The 26,597-nt window shown below is 32.3% G+C and overlaps 3 protein-coding genes across 3 annotated transcripts; 2 read left to right on the plus strand and 1 right to left on the minus strand.

Annotated features, from left to right (window-relative positions):
• Positions 1–20: 20 nt before the first annotated feature.
• On the minus strand, positions 21–23,062 carry LOC107361687 (cell adhesion molecule Dscam1-like). Its single transcript, XM_015928539.3, has 12 exons — positions 22,250–23,062; positions 16,509–17,000; positions 9,161–9,505; positions 8,278–8,661; positions 6,181–6,462; positions 5,926–6,104; positions 5,012–5,246; positions 3,894–4,052; positions 3,345–3,632; positions 2,903–3,022; positions 2,621–2,794; positions 21–2,350 (listed from the first exon to the last, which is right to left on the minus strand). The coding sequence occupies exons 1-12, from the start codon at positions 22,266–22,268 to the stop codon at positions 126–128; spliced, it is 4,902 nt and encodes a 1,633-aa protein (XP_015784025.2). The 5' UTR covers positions 22,269–23,062; the 3' UTR covers positions 21–125.
• LOC112538843 (transmembrane protease serine 11G-like) lies at positions 12,552–14,322 on the plus strand. The gene is made up of 4 exons (XM_025160842.2): positions 12,552–13,061; positions 13,307–13,391; positions 13,454–13,866; positions 13,933–14,322. The coding sequence occupies exons 1-4, from the start codon at positions 12,983–12,985 to the stop codon at positions 14,265–14,267; spliced, it is 912 nt and encodes a 303-aa protein (XP_025016610.2). The 5' UTR covers positions 12,552–12,982; the 3' UTR covers positions 14,268–14,322.
• Positions 23,063–23,272: 210 nt separating the features above from the next.
• LOC107361688 (beta-1,3-galactosyltransferase 5) lies at positions 23,273–26,006 on the plus strand. Its single transcript, XM_015928540.3, has 2 exons — positions 23,273–24,693; positions 24,769–26,006. Exons 1-2 carry the CDS (start codon positions 23,896–23,898, stop codon positions 25,105–25,107), a joined length of 1,137 nt encoding a protein of 378 aa, XP_015784026.1. The 5' UTR covers positions 23,273–23,895; the 3' UTR covers positions 25,108–26,006.
• The last annotated feature ends 591 nt before the right edge of the window (positions 26,007–26,597 follow it).

Below are 26,597 nucleotides of genomic sequence, written 5' to 3' on the forward strand. Positions count from 1 at the left end.
CATAAGTTCAACCTTAGGAATAATTTGTTAAAATTCGGTGAATTTGTTTATTGTTTGATCGAAGTGCAAAAATGTGTCAAATTTACAATTAGAAACTCGAAAATGATTTTATACAAGAATTTGATTTACAATTTACATTGAGACTTCTTCATGATGGTTGAATAGAGTGGTTCATGCGTTGCTCCATTTGCCGTCATCTTAACCATAGTTACTAAAGTTTCAGGTTCAAAACACTTATCTTGTACTTTCATGGTCATGCAATTACTTGGATCGTCTGTAATATGATCATGTAAGGTTAAATTTCTGTTAGTTGAGTTGGTGTTTTCCAAGACGACTCTTGATTGGACAGCTTCCGATTCAATCGATTTACCGCTTTTCCTCTTGGATTCATTATTATCACGATTAGACCAGATTGTACTTTTAGAGGCGAAGTAAATCAACAGCACAATTAGCCAAATAACTGAGCCCCAAGCGGCGTAATAAATTATTTGCGAAATTAGTGTTTCATTGAATCCATTAGTCAACTTGTTGGCCACTTTAGAGGTGAGTTTAGTTGAGCTTGGCCTTTTGTTGCTCTCAATGTTTACATTCAATCTTGAGATTGCAGTTGAATTTGTCGCTTTTGATGAAGACATGGCGGAAGACAATGAGGTTGAAGATGAAATAGTCAATGGAAATGATAGTGGCGAGGAAAGAGGAGAGAAAATGTATTCGACTTTGGTTATTCCCAGTTTGTTGTGAACTGAAATCTGAATCTTACTGATACTTCCAATAGCATGTTCAATGGAAACCAATCCTTTCCATTTAAATTCACTTGGAATCTCCAGTTGATTCCAACGTGAAGTTGAACCCGAATTTATTTGATATTTAATGATAAAATCTTCAATCGGACAACCAGATGAACGCCATGCTTCCAGTGAAACATAAATGGAAGATGAATTTTGATAGATTGCTTCGGAATAATCGGGAATGATGGGCAGTGATCCATTCGTTTTAGCCTCGAGAATATCGCTTGGTGGACTGAGTCCCATCGAGTTGTAGGCAACCAAATAAAAATGGTACAAAGTTGCGCATTCAAGGCCTTGGAAGGTGTAAAATGTTTGATGTCCAATCAACGTGATTTGGGACCATTTATCTGGTTCCATTGAGTAATGTCTATTGCTTGATGGTGAAGATGAACTTATCCGATGGTAAATGTGATAACCTTGGATTGGATGTGAATCATCGATAACTTGAGTCCAAGTTAGATGAATTGAGGTTGATGAGATGTAAACAATTGATGGACTAGGAGTGGACGGTAAATCGATGCCAAAAGTGGTCACTTGTTTTTCCTTGGTGGCTGGAGATGAACCCTTGCTATTGAAACTGTGAACAATTATTGAATACTTAGTCAACTGTTTGAGGTTATCTAAAATAATTGAAAGACGTTGTGATGCTGATGAATGGGAAAAGGTCTTTTCACTCGAAATCCTTTTCTCAACATTTCGTCCATCGTTTGGGGCACTTTCACTTTCGTCTGAAACATTATAAGTATAGTAAGTGTAAGGCAATGCAATTTCATTTGCGACTCTTATTCCAATATAATAACCCAGAATCTGTCCATTTCTGTCTTTCACATCGGGTGGCTCCCATGTCACTCGAATTGATGTGGAAGATAACGGGCTGAGTGAAAGGTTCAATGGTGAGGAAGAGGCAGGCTCTTCTTCGGTCGCCAATTGAACAGGATTGGAACTGTTGCTTCGTCCTAATGCATTCTCAGCGATAACAACCAATGTATACCTTTGACCTGGACGTAGACCGGTTACTTTGGCATTCATTGATTCACCCATCACAACCATGACTTTTAATTGGTCCATTAAAGTGCTCTCTGGTGTTGACCATGATTCAGTGTATTGAATCAAGTGATTTGTAATTGGAGAATGTCCATTAAACTGAGTTCTCCAGGAAATTGAGATCCAACGAGAAGATATTTTGTCAACTGTTAGGTTAATGGGTTGACTTGGAGGCTCTTGGATTGTTAGCTTAATGGTAAGCTCGTCTGTGCCAAATGAGTTGGACGAACGGCACTTGAATAGACCATTATCACTTGATTTGCTTGAGCTTATGTGAAGTTCTGAACGGACAAGGTTAGGTAAATGCTCTTCGAATAGCTTGTAATGGGAAAAACTGTTTAGGCCACTGGATTGGTGCTGATGGTTTAATGTTCCGACGTAATTCCATGCAATTGTTTCACCATCTTTGGACCATTGCATGTCTAAAGGATCGTCGCCATGAGCGATGCAAGTCAATGCTGTGTTTTCACCGATCTTCGAATAATTGTGCAAGTTGTGCTCAGTGAAATGGGCTTTAACTGTAAATGAATAAGATTTATTAATAGTTAACGGTTGGACAATTAAAGGCAACTAAGTTGAACTTTATTTATGATCTTTCGTAAGCAGTCTTATGGCGTGCTTTTTGTGGTTTCTAACATAAAACTGAAAGCATAAAGAATGCTGAAAATTGGAAAATCGAGATTGGTTTTCTCAACTTTAGTTCCAACTTCGTAGTCATTTATTTTGAAAATCATTGCCACAAGATCAACTTTGCTTTTCTTACAGAAAACATTGATTCTTGAACTTACCATAAACATTAAGATTAACTACTTTACTTAATCCTGGCCCAACTGAGTTATGAGCTTGACAAAGGTAATAACCAGCATCAGATGAGACAGTTTCATGAATTATCAATGAACCATTTTCATGGACTTGCATGTGAGGATTACTCGCAATTGGTTTAAACTCTTTTCCAGATGAATCTTTCAATTGAACAAAAGTATAAAATGATTAATTATTATTATATTTCAGAAATAATTTACTCAATCTGTACTTCAAGAAATTTTTTAAATAAAATTCAAATGACTTACCAACTGATCTGGACCATCTAATTCTTGGAACAGGATAACCATTTGCTTGGCAGTGAATAATTACTTTATTGCCTCGGATTGACCAACTATCAACTGGCTCAAGTGTCCACAATGGTGCTTCTAATCAATTCAAAATTTGCATGAATAAAGAGAAAAAAGGAATCAATTATCACAATGTTTGAGTGATATACAGAAAAGGTTAGAGCTGTTTTGTATGATTAAGTCAGCGAGTTTTTCATTTAAACTGATGTACCAATCTCTTCGATTTTTTGAAATCCACTCATGAAATCAGTCGCTAGAAACTGATAATATAAATATTGCGATTTCGCATCACATTTTCATTCCATTCTGATTCTGATCAATCTATCGGATTTGCAAATTGTTCATTTCAACTGGTCAAAAGTGAACGATTGCAAAGGTTAATTTAGTTAATAAATTTTACCATTAATTTCTAAATAAGCTGAATGTTCAGTGAAACCGGCGTCATTCGTTGATCGACATGTATAATTTCCTCGATGAGTTACATCAAGCGATTCAAAGAGCAGACTACTTGAATAATCAGAAACTGAAATGACTTTGGGACTAGAAGAATCATTTGGTATTATCGAGCCATCCTTTGACCAAGTAATGACCATTGGATAATCTCCAGTAGCAACAGTACAAGAAATTGAGGCTCTCTGTCCTTCATGGAGTCCACCAGGGAAGCGGAATGATTCAATAACGGGTTTAACTGGAAGAAAATGTACAAAAAGAATTAACCACGAAAATTTCTTATTCATTTTTCAAAATATCACAAAGAGTTTGGGATTCACCAAACTGAAATAACAAGTTCGCAAAGCAGGAAAAAAGGCTTTTGCAATGAACTCTTAGATTTCAATTCAGACAAAATGAATCAAAATATTGCAAAGAAAAACATTGAATTATCGCAATAATGAGAAGATAAATTAAAAACTGTTAACAATGAAAGAAACATGTTTCGTGATGAGCTTACCTTTTATGGAGAGTAAAAAAGTAGATTCTGATGAATAGTTTCCTTGGAATGCTCGGCATGTGTATTTACCCTGATCTTGAGCTTTACTTTGATTGCGAATCTCAAGGCTTCCATCAGAGTTCACATTTTGATTACTATTGTATGGAAGGACTTGACCATCTTTTTTTAGTGCAAAAGTCATCATAATCATCATCAGCATCATCATCAACCGACAGGAGCAACAACAAAAGGCAAAAGAGGAAAAGCAAAAACATCAAGAAAATTAATATCTTTAGACGAGATGAAAATTATATTTTCAACTTTAAATTATTAAACTTGCAGTTACAATCAGAATCTATTGTGTAAACCTGAATCATCTCATGATGAGTAGCTTCAATTTTGATGCTTCAAAATCATTCATTTTTATTCAGGTTGAAAGAGAAGCCAAAACTGAAAACTTTTACCTTTTACTTTTAATGAGTAAACTTTAAATATTGTCAATATGAATGACTTTAACCCTGATTTTGATTGAATAAGTAAACCCTAAATGGAACCAAAGTAAACACGAGAATACCATGAAACAAGTTCCAAATCAATCAACGGTAAAAAAAAGTTTCGAGACATTTGATAACCTTTAAATTCCATAAATGCATGAAAATATGTGAACCAATAAAATGGGTAAAATGATTAAATTTCATCAACTTTATTGAGTTTAAAGAAAGAGAACAAAAAAGAAGGGAAAAAAATTTTCTTCTCAAAATTTCATTTCTAAACTCAATGAATATCTAACAATTTAACCATTAAATTTAAATTGCTTGATTGACTAACTAAAAGTTTACTCAGCAATTTCCTTGAGAAGATGAAGAAAGAGAGAAAAGTTGATAACAAAAAGATTCATAAACTGAATAGAAACAATCAAATCGCGTTTTCCTCTCAAGCTCAAGATTATTATTACATTATAGATGAAAACAAATGTAAAGAGCACAGATTGATGAAGGAAAAGAAAACATTAAATTTCCGAATAAATCAAGTTTTCATGATAAATTTGGATTAAACAGGGTTAGCATTTTGAAAAAAGAAGAAAATTTCGACAGAGAAAAAAATTCTTTTCTAAATGAATACTTGAAATTTGGGTTTACCTTTGATCCAGAGCAGTCTATCTATTGGGTAACCAACGACTGGACAATGGACCGTTAACTGAGTTCCGGCAATTGTGATCCGATTGAGAAGAGATTTGACAAAAGGAAGGCCTCGAACGTTCACTCTATTTGAATGGACAATCTTTTTACCTGAATTTTCAGCCACACAACCATATAAGCCTGCATCCAACAGGATAATTGACTCTACTTTCAATTTGCTGACAACAACATTTTCCTAGTTTTCAATGGAAAATGAAAAATGGAGAAAAAAATTTTACAGGTGAGTTGAAGGAGAGAGTTGAGTGTATAAAAGGTAATGTTTCAATTGTTGTTCAATTGTTGGTTACAAGTTCTATTGAGACGCAAATCGAAATGTTAAATTAAAATTCAATGAACCATCAAAAAAGGCAAGTTTCACTTTCGACTCTTTACATCATATTAACATTCAAATTTCCATTGAACTTTACATGAAATTCATTTGCCTTTTCATGTTGACTTAAAGATTTGTTCAGTTCGATTGAATGAACAACGCTATTATGCACTAATAGAGACGATTGACTGAAACTGAGTCTCGATTTAGTAAAGAATGGAAATTGAGTTTTCATTTATTCCAAATTGAAAGACTCGACATTCTGAAATTTTCATTTCTTTATTAAGTTCCGATTGTATTATTTTCTGTTTATTTCATTGTTGACCTTTTTGCTTGAAATTATTTTCAATTTTCTTATTTGGATAAGTTTACCTTTGCAAAGAAAAACAAGAATTGAGTTCATGAGAAATGTTTAAGTTCAGTTGATGGTCTGTTGGTTGAATAAGGATAAAATTTATGCAAAAAAGTGTTCTTTTGAATTTTAAATTCATGTTTTATCGAAAGATACTTTTTCATCAACTTCTACTCTTTTCATGATAATCACCTTTGAGTCCAATTGTGTTGTGATTTCTCGTTTATTGGCTGAGTTGGATATTGGCTGATAATCCAGAGTCCAGATTATCCTCGGCATTGGATAACCTTCAACTTTGCATACCAATTGAAGTGAATCGCCTTCAGATAATATGATAGAGTTGAAAGTTTCCAAAAATTGTAAGGCAATTACTGGAAGAAAAACGATGGAAGAAAAAAAAGAGATTTGAATTCAAATTATCCATTTTTTCGCATATCCGTTTCTTACTTGGTTTCTGTAGTTGAACAATTCCATGTGCTGATTCATATTCATTTGAAATAAAACACTGATAGTAACCTTGTTCTTTCTCTGTTATCCTTTCAATTTTTAATCTGGTCACAGTTAACAGTTTAATTGTTGAGGAACCATTAAAGGAATACAATGAGCTCAATGGTTGACCATTGAGTCGCCATTCAATTGAGGTAACAGGATATCCGATGTAATCACAGTTGATCAAAGTTACTTGAGAATCTCTTTCACTGATTATGGATAAGTTGACTCTTAATGGAGCTTCAGTTGCAAGAGGAAAAAGTTGATGTTGATGGAAAGAAAAGAAATCGCAATGAAAAATGAGACTAAATGGTAATTGGAATAAAGTTGAGGGAAGAAAAAATCATTGGAATTATGTTCATTTCTTTTCATCATTTTCATGATAAATAGATAATCCAAGTTCTACAAGTAAACGAATAAACACAATTTTGACTTTTCTCTATCGATACACTTTCTATGTAACCGGATGAATAAAGTGTTGTCTATCATCATCTCATCCTCATCATCAACATCATTTTCCGGAAACACTTTTTTTCTTCTTTTCTCGCCTTTTCTCTTCTCCGATCGTTTCCATGGAAATAAATTTATCTCCCAAGTCAAATATGCTTTTATTGATGATCTTGATGACACTTTTGACAACAATATTGAGATTCAGTTCATCTTGTTTGCTTCCATTTTACTCACTCTTCTGATCTTGTCAGAACTTCGCCTTCTAATGTTAACCTTCCCTCTCTTTTTATCATCATCTTCCTGATTCAGAGCATCTTTTCCATTCTCATTGATACACTATCAATCATGCAAACTACTAATTCGAGTCTAGAAACAATTAACTTTCAGATAAACTTGAAATCGTTTTTTTGTAGTTGGTTCTGTTAACCCATGAATAACCCTCATGAGTGGAAATTTTCAAATCATTTTTTCCTCCATTTCTTATCGATTATCATTTTTATTGATTGAAAATTTCAAGTTAATTGAACCTTATGAGTTGATGAATCAATCTTTAATTTCCAACTTAACAGTAAAAGTATCATGAAAAGGAAATGGAATTTTCTCAAGAATATTTTCTTTCCAAAACTTGATGATCAAAACAATCGAAACTGAGTTCATTGAAATTTTATTGGAAAAATAAGTTTCTAAATGAATTTGATTGTGATTCTGGTTCGGAAAGGAAACTTTAAAACTCGAATTTCTTTAAAAGATGAACAGAAAATATTCCAGATGGAACTTGGAAAAGTTTGAAAAAAAGAAATTTTGTTAACTCACAAATTTTCATGGTGATAATGTTCATGAAAAGTTAATATATTCTTGACTAGGAAAGTGGATGAACTGAGCAAATGAAGAATGGGATTTGTTATTGGATTTACAAGTAAACAGTAAATATCGCTTAAAGCAATGAGCATGGAAAAGTCATCATGAACAAGTTTTTTATCTCGTAATGAAAAAAATTGACTCTCAGGTTCATCAATGAATCTCAACTATCAGTTGATGAGAACATAAGAAATAAGTTGAAATGGCATTTCAATTGAAACTATTTGGTCTTGTTGATCCACTGTTCATCCTCAGGGTTAAGGGAAAAGAAGCAAAGAAAAATGGTAAAAATAATTTCAAGGTAACCTTAGCATCGATGAATGAAAATTCATCTCAATCTTAATCAGAACCTCAACCAATCATTAGTCAAGGGTCAATTTAATAAATAACCTTAAATTGCATGAAAAGCAAAGGAAAACTAGAAAAGGTTAGAATTTGAAAGAAACTGAAAAGGTTGAACCATTGATTAACCAGTTTGCAGGTCAATAATCATCATCATTGAGTTGTCATGAAATGTGGTGCAATATGATAGCCATGAAAATTTGAATAATACTTGGAGTATCATATTTATCGAAGATAAACACGATTCGAGAATGACATGGTAATGACACATTTACTCTTTTTTACCATTAAAATGGCCCATTTCAAGAGTTTTTGTTTTTCGAATAATTTTCTTATCATTTTCTTTTCAGGGAAAGGAAAAAGTTGATGAAAGAATGAGGAAAACTGAGGTGGAAAGTGACTTACAGCGAACCATTAGTTGAATGGAAACCTTATCTTGACCCAATGAATTGTTAACCCAACATCCAATGGTTCCCATATCTGGTTGAGTCAAGTTTTTTATAACCAGAAACTGGTTAACTTGGATGTACCTTTGATCGGCTTGAGAAGTGTCACTCAGATAATTGACTGAGTGTAAACTTTGGTTATTCTGGGTTTGCCCATTATCACCGGTCAACTCCATTAAATGTTGAAGGGAATGTTGTTTAATCATTGAATATCTTGGTATCCATTTGTATGAAGGTAATGGATAACCTGAAGCTATACAGGTAACAACAACTTGACTTGCAAGTTCACCAATGATAAGGTCACTTTTCACTGTTATTTGAGGTGCAAATGGTTCCCGAGTGGCTAAAGTGATTTAATTACGTTTCATGTGACATTAAATGAGAGACCAAAGGAACGAGAAGAAAATACGAAATAAAAAAAGGTTAAGTAAAAATGTATTAGTTATTTATATGAAGTGAAACAAAAAATAACATCCAAATTAGATTTACAACGGAATTAAGTGAATGATGAAAATTGTTGAGAAACAAGGCTAAGCTTTATCAAGATGATTAATTAATTAAATGATGATGTCAAGTCTTAATTTCGTTTCTTCTCTTGACAACTTTTTCTCTGGCTTTTTACGACTTCTTTTTTTGTGCCAATCTTCCATCATTTTCAGGATTTTTCTTCATTATGTTTCTCTTATAATCACTATTATCCTCATTATCTTGAATTACCTTATTACTGTAAAGTGGAATGAATTTTTCGTTTTTTTCGAGTCAACATTTTTTTTGTAAATGTTATTGAAGATTCGGTTATAAAAGTGCAAATTGTTTTTGTTTGCGCTTGTTTGGTTAATTACCTGTAACAATTAATCTTCCGGCTGATGAACTTGTTAATACTTCGCCTGTTAGTTTACAGATTACGCGACATCGGTAACGATTGTTGTTTAATGAGGTTGACACTGAATTTATGTAAAGTCTACCGTCATCCAGTGCAATGTATTTACTCGATAAAAGGGTTCCTATGGTTAGGGATTTACTTGGGATTGTTATGATCACTCGTCCTGAAGGCTCTTCAAGCCATGAGGTAACACTCATCAACTGGCTGCTCCATTCAGAACCTGATATGTGACAGGTGAAGGCGGTTGTTCCTCCTGGTTCAATGTGCTGATCGTGAACGTGTATAGTCAAAGAGCGACGAATAACTGTGCAAGAAAATTTTTACATCAGAAAAATAATGAAGAGAAAAGGTTAATTTTGGTTTATCAAGATTTCGGATTCTTTTTCAAAAAAGCATCGAAATTTTTCCCGAACTTAGCAACTTGGCCGCTTTTAACGAATATAATTTGTGAGAGAAAAAATTCCACAAAAGTTTTTCGAATTTCCTTTCATATTAAATGAGACAGCTTTAAGCGAAATGAAATTTTGGCTGCAGTTTTTTGGCAATGAAAAACGAAAGAAATTTAGATCGATAAACTGGAATCGTAAAAAACACTTATCGCTTAGCTCCAAAAGAATTCGAACTTAATTTTTATTTTCTTTTATTTCAATTCAAAGATTCACTTTCAGATTTAGACTTTTTGTTTGCTTCTTGAAAAGGACTCGAATTTTCGTGTTGAATTTAACGTGATAAACATTTTGAAGAAAAATTTGCATTTCGGTTTGAATTTTTCGATGTTCATGATTCACATCTACTAGTAAACCAATTTTTAATCAAACTTCGACTTTTGGGAGACAAAAAAAAACTTTTATTGAAGTTAACACAAAGGCGTTCATCTCGCCAAACTTTTAGTTTCCTTTAACAAAACATAAATCTAAACCCTTTGAACGGTTCACCTGGCAAGATGAAAAAAAGTGTTTAACCATGAATTGAAGTTTACAGAATGAATTGGTCAATTAGGGAATGGGAAAAGTGATTTATCCATGAAACAAACTGGATGATTCATGACATGAAATAATACAAGGTAATCAATGATTACATTGAAAAGATATCGTTTCTCATTGTAATTAATCATTTTGAGACGAAGAAAAGGATGAAAGGGGAAAAGAGAAGCAAGTTTCAGGAGAAACTACAAACAAGGATAATTTCCAATTCCATTTCTCTCTGTTCAGTTGAACAGCCAAAGAGTAACCTGTGATCATGATGAGCCATCCTGTTAAGGTGAGAAACACAGCATCCTTGGTTGACAAATTACTTAATCAAGGGTCACCCATGTTTCTCTCTCTCTCTCTTTTTTGTGTTCCTCTTCCATCACATTTTCCTCTTTACCTTCACCAGTAATCTCATTCTCTTCCCATTCTCATGCTTTCCTCTCATCATCTCTTTGCATCAATTTCATCCCAATGTCCTCCCAGCATTCACTCCCAGAAGCATTCCTCTTCTGCTCCGATTATCCCAATTACAGGTTATATTAATTTTGTGCGATCTTTTCAAAACTTTTTTTCTCTTCTCTTCTCGTGTCACAAAAATCAACATTTTTCATCCTTCATCCATTATCCTTTCACCTCAACACTGAACACGCTCAAACTGTAACCAATCAGGTAACCAACCATGATTACACCATGATATTTTTTTGGAAAAAGCGAATAAAGAAAATTTTCTTTTACATTTTCATTAATTTCATGATAACCAAAAATGTTTACTTCGACTGGTCAACAGCTAACATGGTTTATTCAAACGATTAAACACACTCAATAACATTAACAGGGTCAATTGACTTTCTGATCAACTATTGAACCAACATGGAAACACTTGGTATTTCAATGTTTAAACCCTTTTCCATGATAATGAAAATGATTTTCAATCGAAGAGTATTGATGTAAAACTGTAATGATATTTTATTAATGATATAAATAAACATTTTTTCCTTTTTTTCGAATAAATATTTTCGATGAAAAATTTCCATCAACTTTGGTTTGAAAATGTTTCCAAAAGAAGAAGAAAAAGTCTCAAAAAGTTCATCTTCCACATTCCAATAGAAGCTCAGATAAATTTCAGAATAATGAATGTAAACATTGGTTGTTTTCCTTTCACTCTGTTTGTACATTAAATGTTGAACATTTCCTAAGGGAAAGTTTAAAGGAGAATGTAAATCGAGCTTTGGGTCAACTGAAGATTGACGGGTAATAAATAAGTTATGATTATATTGCTGTTGACAGAACAGAAGCAATTCTGACAATTGAATGATCAACATGGAGAAATCAGTTTGATTGACTTGGAAGGGAAAAGAAAATGGATAAACATTGTGACATTTGGAAAAACTTTTATTACTTTCATTGGATCAACATGATAGGCAATTAGAATAATTGTAATCAATATAATAGTTAATCTGAATTAATCTGAATGGTGAAAGTTTTTGAAATTGAATTGGAAACTTGTTTCAATCAAACAACAAGAATTGAAAGTGTTAAATAACATTTATTTGGGAAAATGTTTTCAAAATAATCTTCTGTCAGGCTCGGGGAATATTTTGTATCTTTTCAACTCTGATTCTTGTTCCATGTAAAGAACAAGATTAGTGAAATAAGAGTGAAAAATTAAACGGAATAAACCTTTTTCTTTATCATTTACATGCATACCAAAAGGATATGTTATTATCATAATACAGGAGATATGAAGGAGGAGAAGAGAAGAAAAAAACATTTCCTGAATTTGAACATTGAATACAAACAAGTTGAACATGAAAAGGTTGCACTGTGAATGAATTTATACAAATACATCAACACATGTATCCATGTATGTTTCATGTTGAGTGTTTTCAATGGATTCCATTAGGAGGAAAGTGGGGAGGAAAAGTCATCTAAATAAGTTGTACTCTAAAGTTATATAACATTTCATATCATTACTTTTATTATTATCATTGTATAATATTGTCCAAGTTATTATCAAAGTTAAACCAAAAGCTTAAGTTACCTTAAGATTCTTACCATTTTTTGGCTTTTTTTTGGTTAAATCTCTCTGCTTTTGCTTTTCATCTTTTTTATCTTTTGTTTTTGGGTTAAAGTTTGTTTCAGTTTTTCCCTCATTTTCAAGTGAATTCAAAGTTTCAAGTTTTCATCTATTTTCATTATTCCCAGGATTCAGAGTATTTTGAGAAATTTTTATTGTTTGGATTGTAAATCAGTGCATTAACAGGTAAAGTTACTTTTTTCAAAAGGAAACTTATTCGAGTTAATGAAATATTAACAAAAATAAACTGAATTGAGAAAAGGTATCAATTTTGCGTTCCATCAGTGACTGGACGGAAGGATCAACGAGAAATTTTGCGAGCAAATTATGTTCAATATTTGGCAACTAAATCTATTAGATGATCTTTGACTTTTAAAAATGACTCTTGGCTTGTCCACTAATAACACTTATTCCAACTATAAGACTTTTTAGATTAGACAATATAATGAATATGATGAGTGTTAAACTTTTGCACGTAAAGTATGACTGCTGTTCTGCTTACGTCTGTTTCTGGTTGCGATAGGAATGAACTGGGCAAGTGCTTGGAATTTGTGCTCAAAATTTACTGTCAAATTTCAATAATAAATTTCTATTGTTTAACAATAAAATCGATGGAAAAAGAGATCGAACTGTCAAACCAATCATTTGCATCTTGATTTAATTCCAGTATAAAATGAACTGATTGTAATCTCATTAAAACATATCCAAGTTTTGATTCATCATTCGATTCTGTATGAAATCATTGAAAATGAAATTCTTTGTGTTGCTCTTTCTTTTACTAGTTACCGCAATAAGTATAACACTTGCATGTGGTAAGTCTAACCTTTCTCAGTTATCCATTTTCATGTATATTTATCATTTCTGACCCTCTGTTCCCTAGAATGTGGTCTGCAAGGATTCAGTATGGCTCTAACTTTTGAACCTTTGTAGATTTGGATATTGAATTCTTTCAGACCGAATATGGCTGAATCAACAAAGGTTCAATAGTTGGAACCAACAAGCATAATATATCCATATTCATGTATATTTATCATTTCTTGAATTGTTTGTTTCTTAGAATGTGGTTTGGAAGGTTCCACTAGCCGAATCTATAAAGGCTCAAAAGTTCGACCCAACAAGTATCCCTGGTTAGCTCATATTAGGTGAGTAAAGTACGGTTGTTAGAGAAACTAGTTTTCCAATCGTTTGTTATTCAATCTCCCAGGAGTTATTCTGACCGCAAAAATGGTTCATACCATCGATGTGGAGGCTCATTAATTGATGAGAGACACATTATTACTGCTGCTCACTGTGTTGTCAATGCGAATGGGAAAGTTTACAGTCTATCGAACCTCGACGTCTTCCTCGGGCTCGTTAAGGCATTCAATGTGTCATCTAAGCCAAATTCTGTTTCAAAAGTTTGGATCCATGATAAGTACGATACTTCCGATCTTTCCAACGACCTCGCTATTCTGACTCTTTCAAAGCCTGTTAAATACACCCAAACAGTTGCACCAGTTTGTTTACCGAACTTTGAAAATGGTTTATCAACACTGATGGTTGCTGGTTGGGGACGCACGGCAGCTAATGCTGGATTCACTAATGATTTATTGGAAGTTGAAGTCGACTACTTGACTAGTAAGATAATTGAACAGTTGTCATCAAGAATCAATTGATTTATTATGCTTTCATTTCCACGTTTAGAAAAAGAATGTAATGATTTGAAGAAAGATTACGAGATAAAATTGGGTGGGATTAGCGAGTCAATGAAGAGCCAACTCGAAGTTGAAAGTGTTGCTGAGACTCATATGTGTGCGATCAACAAGAAAACAAAAGGCGATTCCTGTTCAGGAGATTCAGGTGGACCTTTGATGTACCAAGGAGATAACGGACGATACTATCTAATGGGAATTGTTTCAGGCTCATGGGCTGATTGTGGAGAGGTCGAAGAGATAGCAGGTCTTTACACTCGAACCTTTATCTATAAAAATTTTATCAAATCAATAGCTACTAACGCGTGTTGGCAAAATAAGCATTAAAATTTGCTGTTAATTGCTCAAAATTCTGGAATAAAATAACTGAAAACCACTAGAACTGAACATTTCATTGATTGTCAGATTATCAAAGATTCTTTTTTCATGTCCGGAGCAAAAATGGAAGCGATCATAAAGTTGCTAAGTTTATTATATTATAAATTGCACAGTTTCTGTAATGGCAATTCAGTTAAAAGTTGGAACTTTGGTCTCTTTTTTGTACAGTTGAGGCAACAGATTATTTCACCAAACTCTTTACTCGAAAGTCAGTTCTTATATAAACGCGAATTTCTCAGTAACCGTGTCTTCAGATTAAGTTCTGGCCAATTTAGAACTATTGTTTAATCATGGCTTTCAGGCTGTGCAAAAACTTTCCTTGAGATTCTCATTGAACCACAATTTTTACCCAAAAACTTGATTCTTTGACTTTTTATATTGCGTATGCACAGATGAATAGATAGCTGAAAGAAAGCGACGATTATGCATGTAACTGTAAAGAATCTGCAAAATGGATTCAATACTGAGTTTTTGATTTTTCCCTTTCCCAAAAATTCGTTAGTTTCATTCTTCCTAACTGTGCTTAAATAGGTTCAATCAGTTCAGTTAACTTTTCAGTGTACAAATCAGAGTAAAAAAATGAAAAGTAAAGGGTTAAAAAGGAAGATGAAGAATGAGAGTAAAAATTGAAAGTTATCCTTCAACATTTCAAACCATTAGGCATTCAGTTCAAGAATGAATTCATGATTTCATTGCAGATATTTATCCACTTATTCAAGGTTCACAAGCATAACTGATTACTCTGAAACATCTTACTTAGTTGAATGTGAAAAACACTTTGAAACCAATTTTTTTCTCGATTCAACCTTTTCCCCTTTTCCAATGGTAAAACTATCTATCAAGAAATGAAAAGAAGAAAAAAGTTTCTCTTTTTACTTTTTCCATGCTAACCTCAATTTTTGTACCAAATTAGTACGTTCGATACAATCGACAGTATCAATGATGACTCAAGATTATTATCATTACTATTATTATCATCATAATCATCATGATTGTTTCCTTTGCTATTCAGTAACAAACTGTTTTTCATTTTACTCTTCATTTTTTTTTCTTTGATATTCCAATAACACTAAACACTTCTATTGACTTTCAGCTTTTTTCATTCACTTTTTTTCTTCTCATCTTCAGACTTTTCATTTTGTTTGCTTGGTAACTCTCAGCTTATCCATGGTGAAACTGAATTACACCATGAAATGAAAAAGGTTGGAAAAAAGGTTGATAGAGAAAAGTAAAATATCTTATGGCAATTTTCAAGTCTACCAACTTTTATTATATTCAAGTGTTTCTTTTCTTGAAAATTTTAACCCAAAAAATGAAAAGGTAAATTGTCATCATTTTCATCACTCATCTTCAAGGTCAAAGGTTATCTGAATCCAGATTGGATTCAGGTTTCGGAGACTTTTCCATTTCTTTTTTTTCTTCATTCAAATAATTTCAATCTTTCAATTTTGCAAACCTTACAAACTGATCATAACTGTCACTTTAGATTTTTCAACTTCTTTTGAACACTTTATTGTTTGAGCTTTTCTCGAGCCTCACAACTTCAAGCTGCTTCACTTTCATCTCTTTCCTCATCCATGGATGAGTTTCAGTGTAAATATACTTTAAACGAGAAGAGTCTCGAAATTGAATCACATGGAGTAGATAAAGAATATTACTCCGAAAATAGAAGCATTAATTTTAATGGTAATTTCTTTTGGGCAATAAATTTGTTGCGAGATTTTAAATTTTAATGTTGAAAAGATGATTTACAAATTTTTTGCTCTTGAAAATATAAGTTGAATCTGAAGCAACCTCGAAAAGTTTTGACAAACTTGAATTTTCATCATTTTGATTTCAAGATATTTTAAGCTCAAAATAATTGAAGAAATTATCGTTAGTAGAAGTTTTAAGCTGCTGCTGCAAATGCGACTGTGTTTTCTGCAAATAACGTTTTTCAAAAATCTTTTATTTCGTCTTATAAACTATTGAAAGCAAATTATTTGAATTTCTGTAAAATTGTCAAGAAAGCAGAAAAATTGATTCAAATCAAACTTCGTTCGCATAACATAAACTGACAACTTTTAGTTGTAATTGATGAAATTTTGAAATGCAAGTCTTCCAAGTTTGGAACCCGAAACGATAGGTTTTCATGAAAATTTCGGAAAAAAATCGATACTTAGTTTTGAATTTTGCTTTATTCGTATTTACCTCCTTTAACCGTCACCAATCGGCTGGCAATGGATCCATATTCATCTGTGGCAATGCAAATGTATTGGTTGAAATGAATGGATTGCTTATAATCGGTTGGACTGAACGGTGGAAACACTAAAAGTCCATCATCGCGAATGTACCTTAATCCAGTTACATCTGACAACCTTTTGCCCTCACTTGTGGCCCAAGTTATTTTAACAGGTGATGAGGAGTTGGCCCAACATTCAACAATGGTTCCTTCGGTATTGAAAAATGTAACCTGATTTAGTGGTTCTTGAGTGAAATGAAGTCTGTTATTGGTTTTATTGGTTTCAACTTGACTTGGATGGTGTTTAGATAAGCCATTTCTGTGAGTTAATTTGGTTTCCCTTTTGTTGTTCTTGTGGCTAAAGGACAAAACATTATTGTTATTGTTATGGATCCAATCGTCATCAATGGCCATTGTCAAACTGTCCATTGAAAGGGTCACTGTTAAGATGATGATGCAAACTGGATAAAGTGGAAAGGATAAAATGATAAGGCAAATGAAATGGCAGGAATCAAGATGATGATGAACAGGGAGAGAAAGGGAAGGAAAGAAAGCAAGATATTATTAGATGTAAAAAACAGTTTTTTGTTTCTCTTTCATCTCTCTTCATCTTCGTCTTTCAAAGCAAAGTTAATTAATGGTAAGAGCATCAATTAAGATTAAGAGGGTAACATCTTGAACAGCATCTTCTTCAAATTACGACTTCATCTTGGCCTTCATGTTTTTTGTTTCACTTAATAAGATTGATGATTATTCTGGTTTCATGTTGTCACATCAACAGATTCACCTAAAACCAGAGAAAGTGCAACTTACATAAATATATTAACATTTGTGTTACCAGATTACACAGTTTTGATAATAAACTGAATCAAGATTGATTTCAAAAAAAGTGTCAGTTTTGCCGGTTGAAATTGGAAAGGCAAAAGTGGCAATAATATTAATTGCTTACAATTGATTCACAATTGGATTCACAACTGAAAGTTAAAATCAATTCGTTTTATTTAATTAAATATTGAAGCTTTAATTGTTTCGAGATTTCATTTTTGGTCAAGATAAGCAATATTACTGATTGAAAGTTTTTAGCACCTATTAGTAAAATGTTATATTCATCTAAGCCATGCTACCCCTTTGATATCAGCACTAACTTATTCCCTCCACTCAAGTCTGAAAGTACGAATAAAGAGTGGTCTCTAGAATTTTTCACTTTATTATCTTTTCGAATAAAGCACGCAACTTTTTTTTGTGAGTACAGCTTTGCATGTTGAGTACAAAAATTAAAGATATTTTGTTCTTTGATCAGGTGACAAGATTAAAACGCTCAGTATTGAAAACCAAATGAAATGAAATGAAATATACAATTATTTTGAATATAAACATGCGTAAACTATGTCATTTATTGGAAAAACTATTTTAATGAATAAAAATTTTCGCTATGGTTTTTTATAATCCGATAAAATGGATAACAACGAATCAAGTATTAATTACTGTCAGAGCTAATCTGATCCCTGACTCTAATCGCAAAGTTATTAAGGTGTGTAGCTGGTTAAGCAGGATTGAAACTTGAGCTGATTTTGCATGCCGAATGGCTGCCAGTATCAACATCTAACCCATAAACCTCAAAGAAATCGGATGGTAAATAGCTGGTTTCGAAAATTTCGTAATTGAATCCATCCATATGCTCTCTTGCCGCATCAAAAAAGTAGCTAGCACATGATTTGAGAGCATAAGACCCTTGTGCATAGAAGTAGAAATCATCCAGTGTGATCTCTGTGTCGAACCATCAATACACCTCCTCATTATTCTTCAAATCGAAACCAGCTTGTTCCTTTACCAACCCTTTAAACATTCTCCCCAGATTGTTTTAGATTAATAGCCTAACGTGACCATAACCATTTCTTTCAAGTATTCGTTCATATGCTGCGGTAACCAGCAACACTGTGCTGCTAGATTTCAATTGTTTTCTAGCAGCATTAGCAGCCACAAGTATAAATAGTATTTGCATACTCTTTGAACTACAGTGCTCTCGTTATGATAGATTACTTGCCGTCACGAATGCTTACATAAATATTAAATAGTGCTACACCTCGAAGAGTAATGAATCTGCCATCAGATGCATAAGGAAGAATTTTCCATGTAGCGATGAAACGACGCCATAAATCAATTTCTTCTGGGTCGTCTCTTCTTGATTTGGCATTGATTGCAAAAAGGCTTGCAAGCTGTTTATCCATTTCAACATTAGAATCCATAACGAGATACAACGATAAATAACAATGCAGAATTAAAAGGCAGATAAGCTATGATATACAGAAAATATAAATATACAATCATACAATGAAAATCATCTGAATACGATGCTAGAGTAGAAATCTCTAGTTTAATTGCAATATTATTTCGAATATATTAGCAGCATTTTGTATTATGTATATCAAATAATTTTTATCATGTGCAAATAACTGGAACATGGATTCTTGTGATTGTTGAACTACTGTTTTTTGCTTCTTAGATGGAAATGGCAAATATGAATTTCGCATCACTTTTCAACTATAACAAGGAAAAATAATTGTGATTCGCTGACTTTTCTAGCCCATCTCTATCGTTTTTGCATTCTAAATTTTATTAGTTTTTTCGCGAATATCTCAAGAACTATACCTTGGATTTATATTTTTAGAATCAGCACAAAAAAATACACAAGACAAAATTATTTAAATTATCTAAAATAGGCAACTTTTGACATACTCCTTAAGTACAACCAACATCGATTCAATGCCTTATCCAATGAATCTTGAGTTGATGTTGGTTACAAAAAATGATCGAAAAAAATGACTATCGATGTGCTTGGATACCAAACAATGCGCCAAAGATATGGTATAGAGGTACAACTCAACTTTTGCAACTAAATTTTTTAATGTGGGTTTTATTCATTATCTTATATCATTATCAGAGTTCCTGGCGCTTCAACTCACAATTTTGAGGTGAAAATGTGAAGTTGATCAGAAGACAAAGGTTTCATGCCCTGGAAAAGGATTTTTTGTGCCCCTCATTTTAATGACAAATAGGTCTCATAAGAAGATTTCGGTTCTCGTCGATAAGGTGATGCAGTACGATCCCAAATAAACCTTGTTTGTTCTTGATCAAACCATTTGGCGGTCTAAAAATTAATTTGGAATGGCTTGAGATGAGATTTATCAAATTTTTGCATTTAAAGTATTTTCAGTTGAAGGTAAATACTGTTAACCGTCCCCCGACAGTTTTGACGTCAATAATTTGGGTTTTTATTTGGTTTCAACTGTTGCCGTTTTAGTCACACTTTTATTGACAATAATGATTTCGTGAGCCTCATTTGAAACAGTAAATTACAAGTTTGTTTCATAACAAGCAAATCAATCAAACAATGTCAACAAATGACAGTAACCAAAATGAGTTACTTTTAAATGCTGTTATGACAATTGTGAACAAGATCGCGAAAACATTGATAATGAATGTTCACTTCGAACATCCTTTTAGTTTCAATTTATTATTTATCAAGCTCAATGTTTCTATTGTTTCCTTGCTGATTATCTTGTCCAAGTGATTAATTGGTGTTAATTATGATTGAAATATTTAATAGAGTTGTTAGGCTATCAAGTATAATGAGACAATTAACACCTTAAACTGAAAGTTAAATGATGAATTTACATTCACTTAGTCTGACTGTTAACTTGGTTCACTCAAGTATTAATATCCATCAACCAGGGAATTAACCAGAATCTTTAAAGTTCACTTTACCTGCACTTTTCAACTTTGTTAATTCACTTCGTTAATTAATACATTAATTGCTTCAACTCATAATTAATCTTTGCCTTTCATTAATCGTTTGTCGATTAATCAACCTTGTTTAACCTTTATTTGTTTAAACAGTAAACAGTAAACATTGAATTTGGTCGAGTCTAGAAAATATGTTTACTTTGATGAAATCAGTCAACAAAATGAACAATTAAAGTTGATCATCTTTCTGATTGTTCATCTTTTGCTGTGACACTCAATTGTTCAACCAATTGTGCTTCTCAATTGTTACACTTCAGTTGCATATTTAATGACAATCTGGGAATTTCCCGAGTTAATCAAGGTTTTCAGTTATTTAATCAATCGCCACTTTGAGCAAGTTTATGGAAAATTAAATTTCTCAAATTAACAAATTGAATTGTGAAAAGTCGTTAATTGTTTCAAGACAAAAGTGAAATCTCATTGTTAATCAATGTTCAAGTGCATTGAGATTCACTAATTGTTTAAAGTTGACAATTAAACGAGACTTTCATCATTTCTGTTTAAAGATTTTTATTGTTTCAATTTTCAACAAAAGTTGAATGAACAATTCCGTGTTTAACAGCAATTAACATCTCTGTGATTTAACCATAAAACCTTGCGATCCTTTTGTTTCAATTCAATTACAAAAGGCTTTAATGAACGTTAATGTATTGAAATTAATCAAAGTTGATTGAAAAGGTTTCATCTTTAAAATTAGACAAAAAAGATTCTCATTTTGAGCTATTAACTGTTGGAGTGAAAACAAAGGTTGATCATCAAAATTGGTAAATTTGATTCTATGCTTTTAATTTTAACCTCAAATGACAATTTATTCATTGAACTAATTTGATTGCTATTTTGACTGATTTCAATTTAACTGTTAACATTGTTTAACTGGTTTAAAGGGTCCAACTATGAACAATTGATTGATGACCATTTGAGAAGCAAATTCAATTAGCTATTAACATTGATACGCAAAGAAGCAACTGTCAATTGTGATTAAAGTCAAAGTGTTAACCAAGTTAGACGATCGCTGGATGATCAACGTTAATTCAAATCAATCATTATTAGAGTTGTTAACAGTTTAAAGTTAACAAGTTGAAGCAAATATTGAAACCATAAGCAATCAAATTAAAAGTAAAATGAACAATAAGCTTTGCCACTTGAACAGTTAATGGTTTAAACAGTTGAGGCAACCAGAAAAAGTAAAGTAAACCAGAAAACCTGAAAACTGGTTGAAAGTGAATTTGAATGTTAAATGAAACGGAAGTGATTCCTCTGTTTCAATTGAAATAAATATGTCAATCTTGTTTCTATTTTTTGCTTTTTTTCAATGAAAGTCTAATTTAAATGTAATTTTGCACGAATCAAAGCAACTCAAAGTAACAACAACAGCAAAAAGGTAAAGCAAAACAATAAACAACAAAAAAGACTGAAAAACATAAATAAGATGAATAATGTTGAAGTTCATTGTTTGAGTTGAAACAGAAGTTTTCAAGCTCAATTTTACCCTGAAAAAGAAGTGGAAAGAACAACAAAAAGATGAATAAATATGAGAAAAGAATAGGGAAATTCTGTCAATTAGAGTTGAGAATTTGCTTTGCCAATTTCAATGTTTCCAATGTTTCAATGTTTCAATGTTTGATCAACCATCTTGTTACAGAAATTGAAATTTGAAAACTTTTTGCTTTTTCTCCAAATCTTTTATTCATCATTGGCATGATGCTCATGATGAACATACCCAAAAGGCTTATCTATCTTCATTGAGTGAATGTAAACAATCAGGAAACAAGAAATCAAAGTAACCATCAATCTATCAATGAAACTTTCTTGTCTTACTCAATGGTTCAATCAAATGATTGGTCGACTTTGATCATTGAATTGGTCAACTTTAAATTGTTCATTCCATTGCAATTCATTTACTTACCTAAATTGGTTGCTGACATTTTCAGATTGAATGGTTAATCAAATTGTCCGTCATTTCATGTTTTTCTGGTAAACTTTACTTTCGATTGTTGACTAAATTTTCACTGAATTTGTTTGAAACTTTTTCATCGACACTCATCATTGAGGCAATTGTTGTAAATTGTGAAATTATTTTATCGATTCTGGTGATGATTTGGACAATTTCATTAAAAGATGTAACTTTTTTTCTCTTCTCTGGTTAAGTTTGTTTGAATTTTATTCGGTAAAAGAGGAAATAAACAGGGAAACCAGGATAAGTTGTTCCTATATTTTTACGAGTAAAACCATGAACATTGTTCTTGAGGGAAAAAACTGAGTCTATGAACAATTTTGGAGTGAAACTGGCAAAATAAAAGGTGACACTGTTAACTAAGCCTGCGTTGAAAGTTGAAACTCACTGACAGATTGGAGCCTTTAGAGGTTACAGAATGCATTTTGGATTCAATGCTTTCAAGTGTTTATCCAAAAATTGGCTACAAATTAAATACAAATTACAAATTTCCATTCAATTTAAAAGGTTCAGGTTTCAAGATTCAATTTTAACAAACAACGGTTTGAAGAGCAAATGAAAAGGTCATTTTATTGTCTTTCAAAATGAGCCATTAAATGTTAAAATCTGGAAAAATTTGCATTTCCTCAATTCATTTTCAATTTTAGTGATAAAATTTTCGCATTAACTTGTACAATCATGAAATCAACAATTAAATGCTTAGTTACACAGAAACCATGACCATCTAACCTTCATTCAAATTAGATAATAATCAAGATCACATTGAACACGATGAGTGAAACTATTATCTGTAATGATCTCAATCTCAGGTTATGATGAGTTTAACCGTAAACAGATATGATTGTTTTAAATGTAGATGAACTAATTAAATATGTTGAGATAACCCGAATAGGGTTTGAGGTTAACAAATGTGTAAACAATATGAAAGGTTATCATATTGTCGAACCGTGGAAACAGTCGATCAATTTAATTTTTTATTCATTTTTATTTAGTTTTCATTGCATTTTTGAATTTCCCTGAAATTGCAATTTAACCGATTTCGGTTTATTTGTTCAGTTACCTTTTTTGTTTTCCCTCTTTTTCCCCCTCAACTCAGTAACCGGTCAAAGAGTGAGCCTTTTTTGTAACTTTTTAGGTGGAGTAAGAGTGCGCATTGAAAGAGCGGTTTGTTCAAATTGTAGCTTTTGGTTGATTTTTTAGGTTGACTGTAATGACTTTAAACTAAACTGGTTTATCGCGCATTTTGTGGGCTGTGTTTCGACTTTGCAGTAAATTGAACATCACCCTGAATTGTTTTGAATACTCTTATTGTAATTTTATCAACAACCTTTTATTTAATGTGATCTAAAAAGTAATTATTTATAGAAGAAATTATTTATCGATATGTAGATTTTTTCCTTTATCTTTTTAAAAGCCTCTATGATCAAACTATGGATAGCTTTATCACTTGATTTTTCGCTATAATTTTTGTTATATCTTTCATTATCCCTCTCTGCCCTTAAATTTGTTGCTGCACTTATTTGCACTGTGTGATCTCTTTATATTTAAAATGTAAGTGACATTGATTCAGTCTTTGACAATGCGCCAATTAGTCAACCATGAAGACTCGAATATTACAACCCGTTTGGAATAGACCAACCATCTTTAACCTTGTATTGGTGTGCTTCTTTCTCTGTACAATGGTCATGATAAGTTTGAATATTGGTGGCGATGATTCTCTTCTAAGTCACAATGTTTCCATGAAGCGGCCTCTCATTATTTCACCAAAGTATAAAGATTCCTTCAACCTTTCCCAGCTTAAAATTGATGACATGTCCCAGCTTATTGATTTGAAAGACTTCAAATTTACCATAAACAACCGAATATGCCACGGACAGCCGTTTTCTTTGGAAGACCATGGCTCAGCTGATGCCAATGAAGGTTACAATGATGATGGTGACGATATATTTTTACTCATATTCATCCACAGTGCTCCTAGAAATTTTGCAAAACGTAAAACGATTCGAGATACTTGGGCAAGCACACGGAATGTTTCATGCTCACAGATACGCCACGTTTTTCTATTAGGTATGGTTGATGATTATGAGCTTCAACGATCAATTGACTCGGAGAACAAAGCTACTGGTGATATTGTTCAAGGAAATTTTTTAGACACTTATCGTAATTTAACTTATAAACATGTGATGGGTCTTAAATGGATAACATATTATTGTCGAAATGCAAAATTTATTCTCAAAACAGATGATGATATTTTTGTTGACGTGATTCAATTAGTATCTCACTTGAAAGGATTAACTGCTAACTCAGTGATGCCAAGAAGACTTCTCAACTGTTTTGTCATTCGTAACCCTTATCCAGCCAGAAGTGATAAAAGCAAATGGAAAGTAACTTATGAGGTTAGTAATCATGACGCCAATATCTTGATCTATAAAATTCTGATATCCTTATTCTAATTGTTTTTCATTCTCTAGGAATATCCAGGAAAATATTATCCAACTTACTGTTTTGGATGGAGTGTGATATTATCTCCTGATGTTGTCTTTGACCTTTATCTACAGTCAAGATCAACTCCGTACTTTTGGGTTGATGATGTTTATGTTACCGGTTTATTGGCCCAAAAAGCAAATATCGATCAAACTGACATAGGACCTAAACTAGCTATTTCTGACCAGGAAATCGAAAGATGGCTTGAAAACAAAGAAACTCTGACATTGCCTCCTTTATTTGTTCGACCGGCAGCTATTAAAGATCTCAGTACAATTTATGATCTTTGGAACAAAACAATCAAGTATTATCAATTCATTAGATAACCCTTTCTTGAAACCATCATACCGATCAATGATGAAGTAATACTCTTCTAAAAATCTGATGGAATCAACTAAGACAATGAATGTCTCAATCAAAGAAATAATATTCTAATCATGTATAATGTTAAATCAATTTGCCCTTTTGGAAGTCTATTCAACCAAGCAACTGGAATTTATGGAAAATTCAACTCACCAATGTTCATCCTTTTCTATCAATTTCTGATGGATTATTTTTTTATACACGAAAATCATAGATAAATGTAAAGACTATTTTTTGATAAGCCTGAGTATAGCTATAGGACTTCATCACGTGAATTATTAGAGTATTGTTAAATTGTGACTCTTTTCGCATTTATCTTCACTCCTTTACACTTTGGTGTTTTTCCCAATCACAATATGATTGCCATATTTGGCATAATATTTACACTTTTTTTCTACCTTTTTATTTTCGTCTTTCAAACCTAAAAAATCTCAGTTTTTCAATTGTATCTCTTGACATGACTTGTGTGACACTTAGGCCAATATTGAACTCAAATGGGTTGTTGAAAAGATGATCAATAATCAGAATAATCAAGCAATTAGAAATATTCATATCAAATCTTGATCTCAATTGAATGATATTAATTCTTATTCAAGATTCATCGTTTAAAATTGTTTCAAAACCCTTTTCTACCCTCTTCTGGTAAAACTTGTTTAATACTTGTACAAAAATTGATTGTTATTTAAATGTTTTCATTGTAATAACATAAAATGTAAAGAAAGTTACCAACAGTTCTACCAATGTAATAATTTAATTTAAAAATCTCTCTTCCCATTGAGCAATTGTTCACTGTCAAGTCCATGTAGATTACAATTGTTCAATACTATCGTTCACCAATCAATATAAATTTTCAAGAACCAAACCGATGTGAACCTCTATTCAATCAATATTCAGTGTAAAGCGGTGAACATTGAAGATATAAAATTTCTCTCGAGTTTCACTTCAATAACAAAATTGAATGTTATTGAAGCTACTTAATTTAAGCTAATAATGCTTAATTTTTAGGTCATTTTTTATTGTTTAGTCAATTTTGAGTTTAAGCTTGTCTACTTCAGATTATTTGCTACTTCAAGGTATGCCTTTCAACTTAATCCTAAATGTGAATTGACTGTTTTCAATGAAAAGAGATTCATTTGACATATAAGTACATGAGACAAGTTTAACAAGGAAGGTGTTTGCAAAAAACAGATTGAAAACACCACAAGACACACAGATATATTAAACAGGAATTAGGTTATGTTAATCATATTGTTTTAATTAACACCAAAACAATTGAAAGAGAAAATGAAATTTAATGAAAAACAAAACCTTTGAGTAGCTCAAAGAATTGATTGTTAATTTTAGTATCGTTTTCTCCATTAATCAACCTCAAGGCCTTGTGGTTATTAATTATGCGTGCTTTACGAATCTACGCTGATATACAAACTATATCTTTATATTCAATCATGATCAA

The sequence above is a fragment of the Tetranychus urticae genome, chromosome 1, assembly GCF_039701765.1.
Source record: "Tetranychus urticae isolate SD_2017Ah chromosome 1, NJAU_TeUrti_SD_1.0, whole genome shotgun sequence".
Taxonomy (NCBI): Eukaryota; Metazoa; Arthropoda; class Arachnida; order Trombidiformes; family Tetranychidae; genus Tetranychus; species Tetranychus urticae.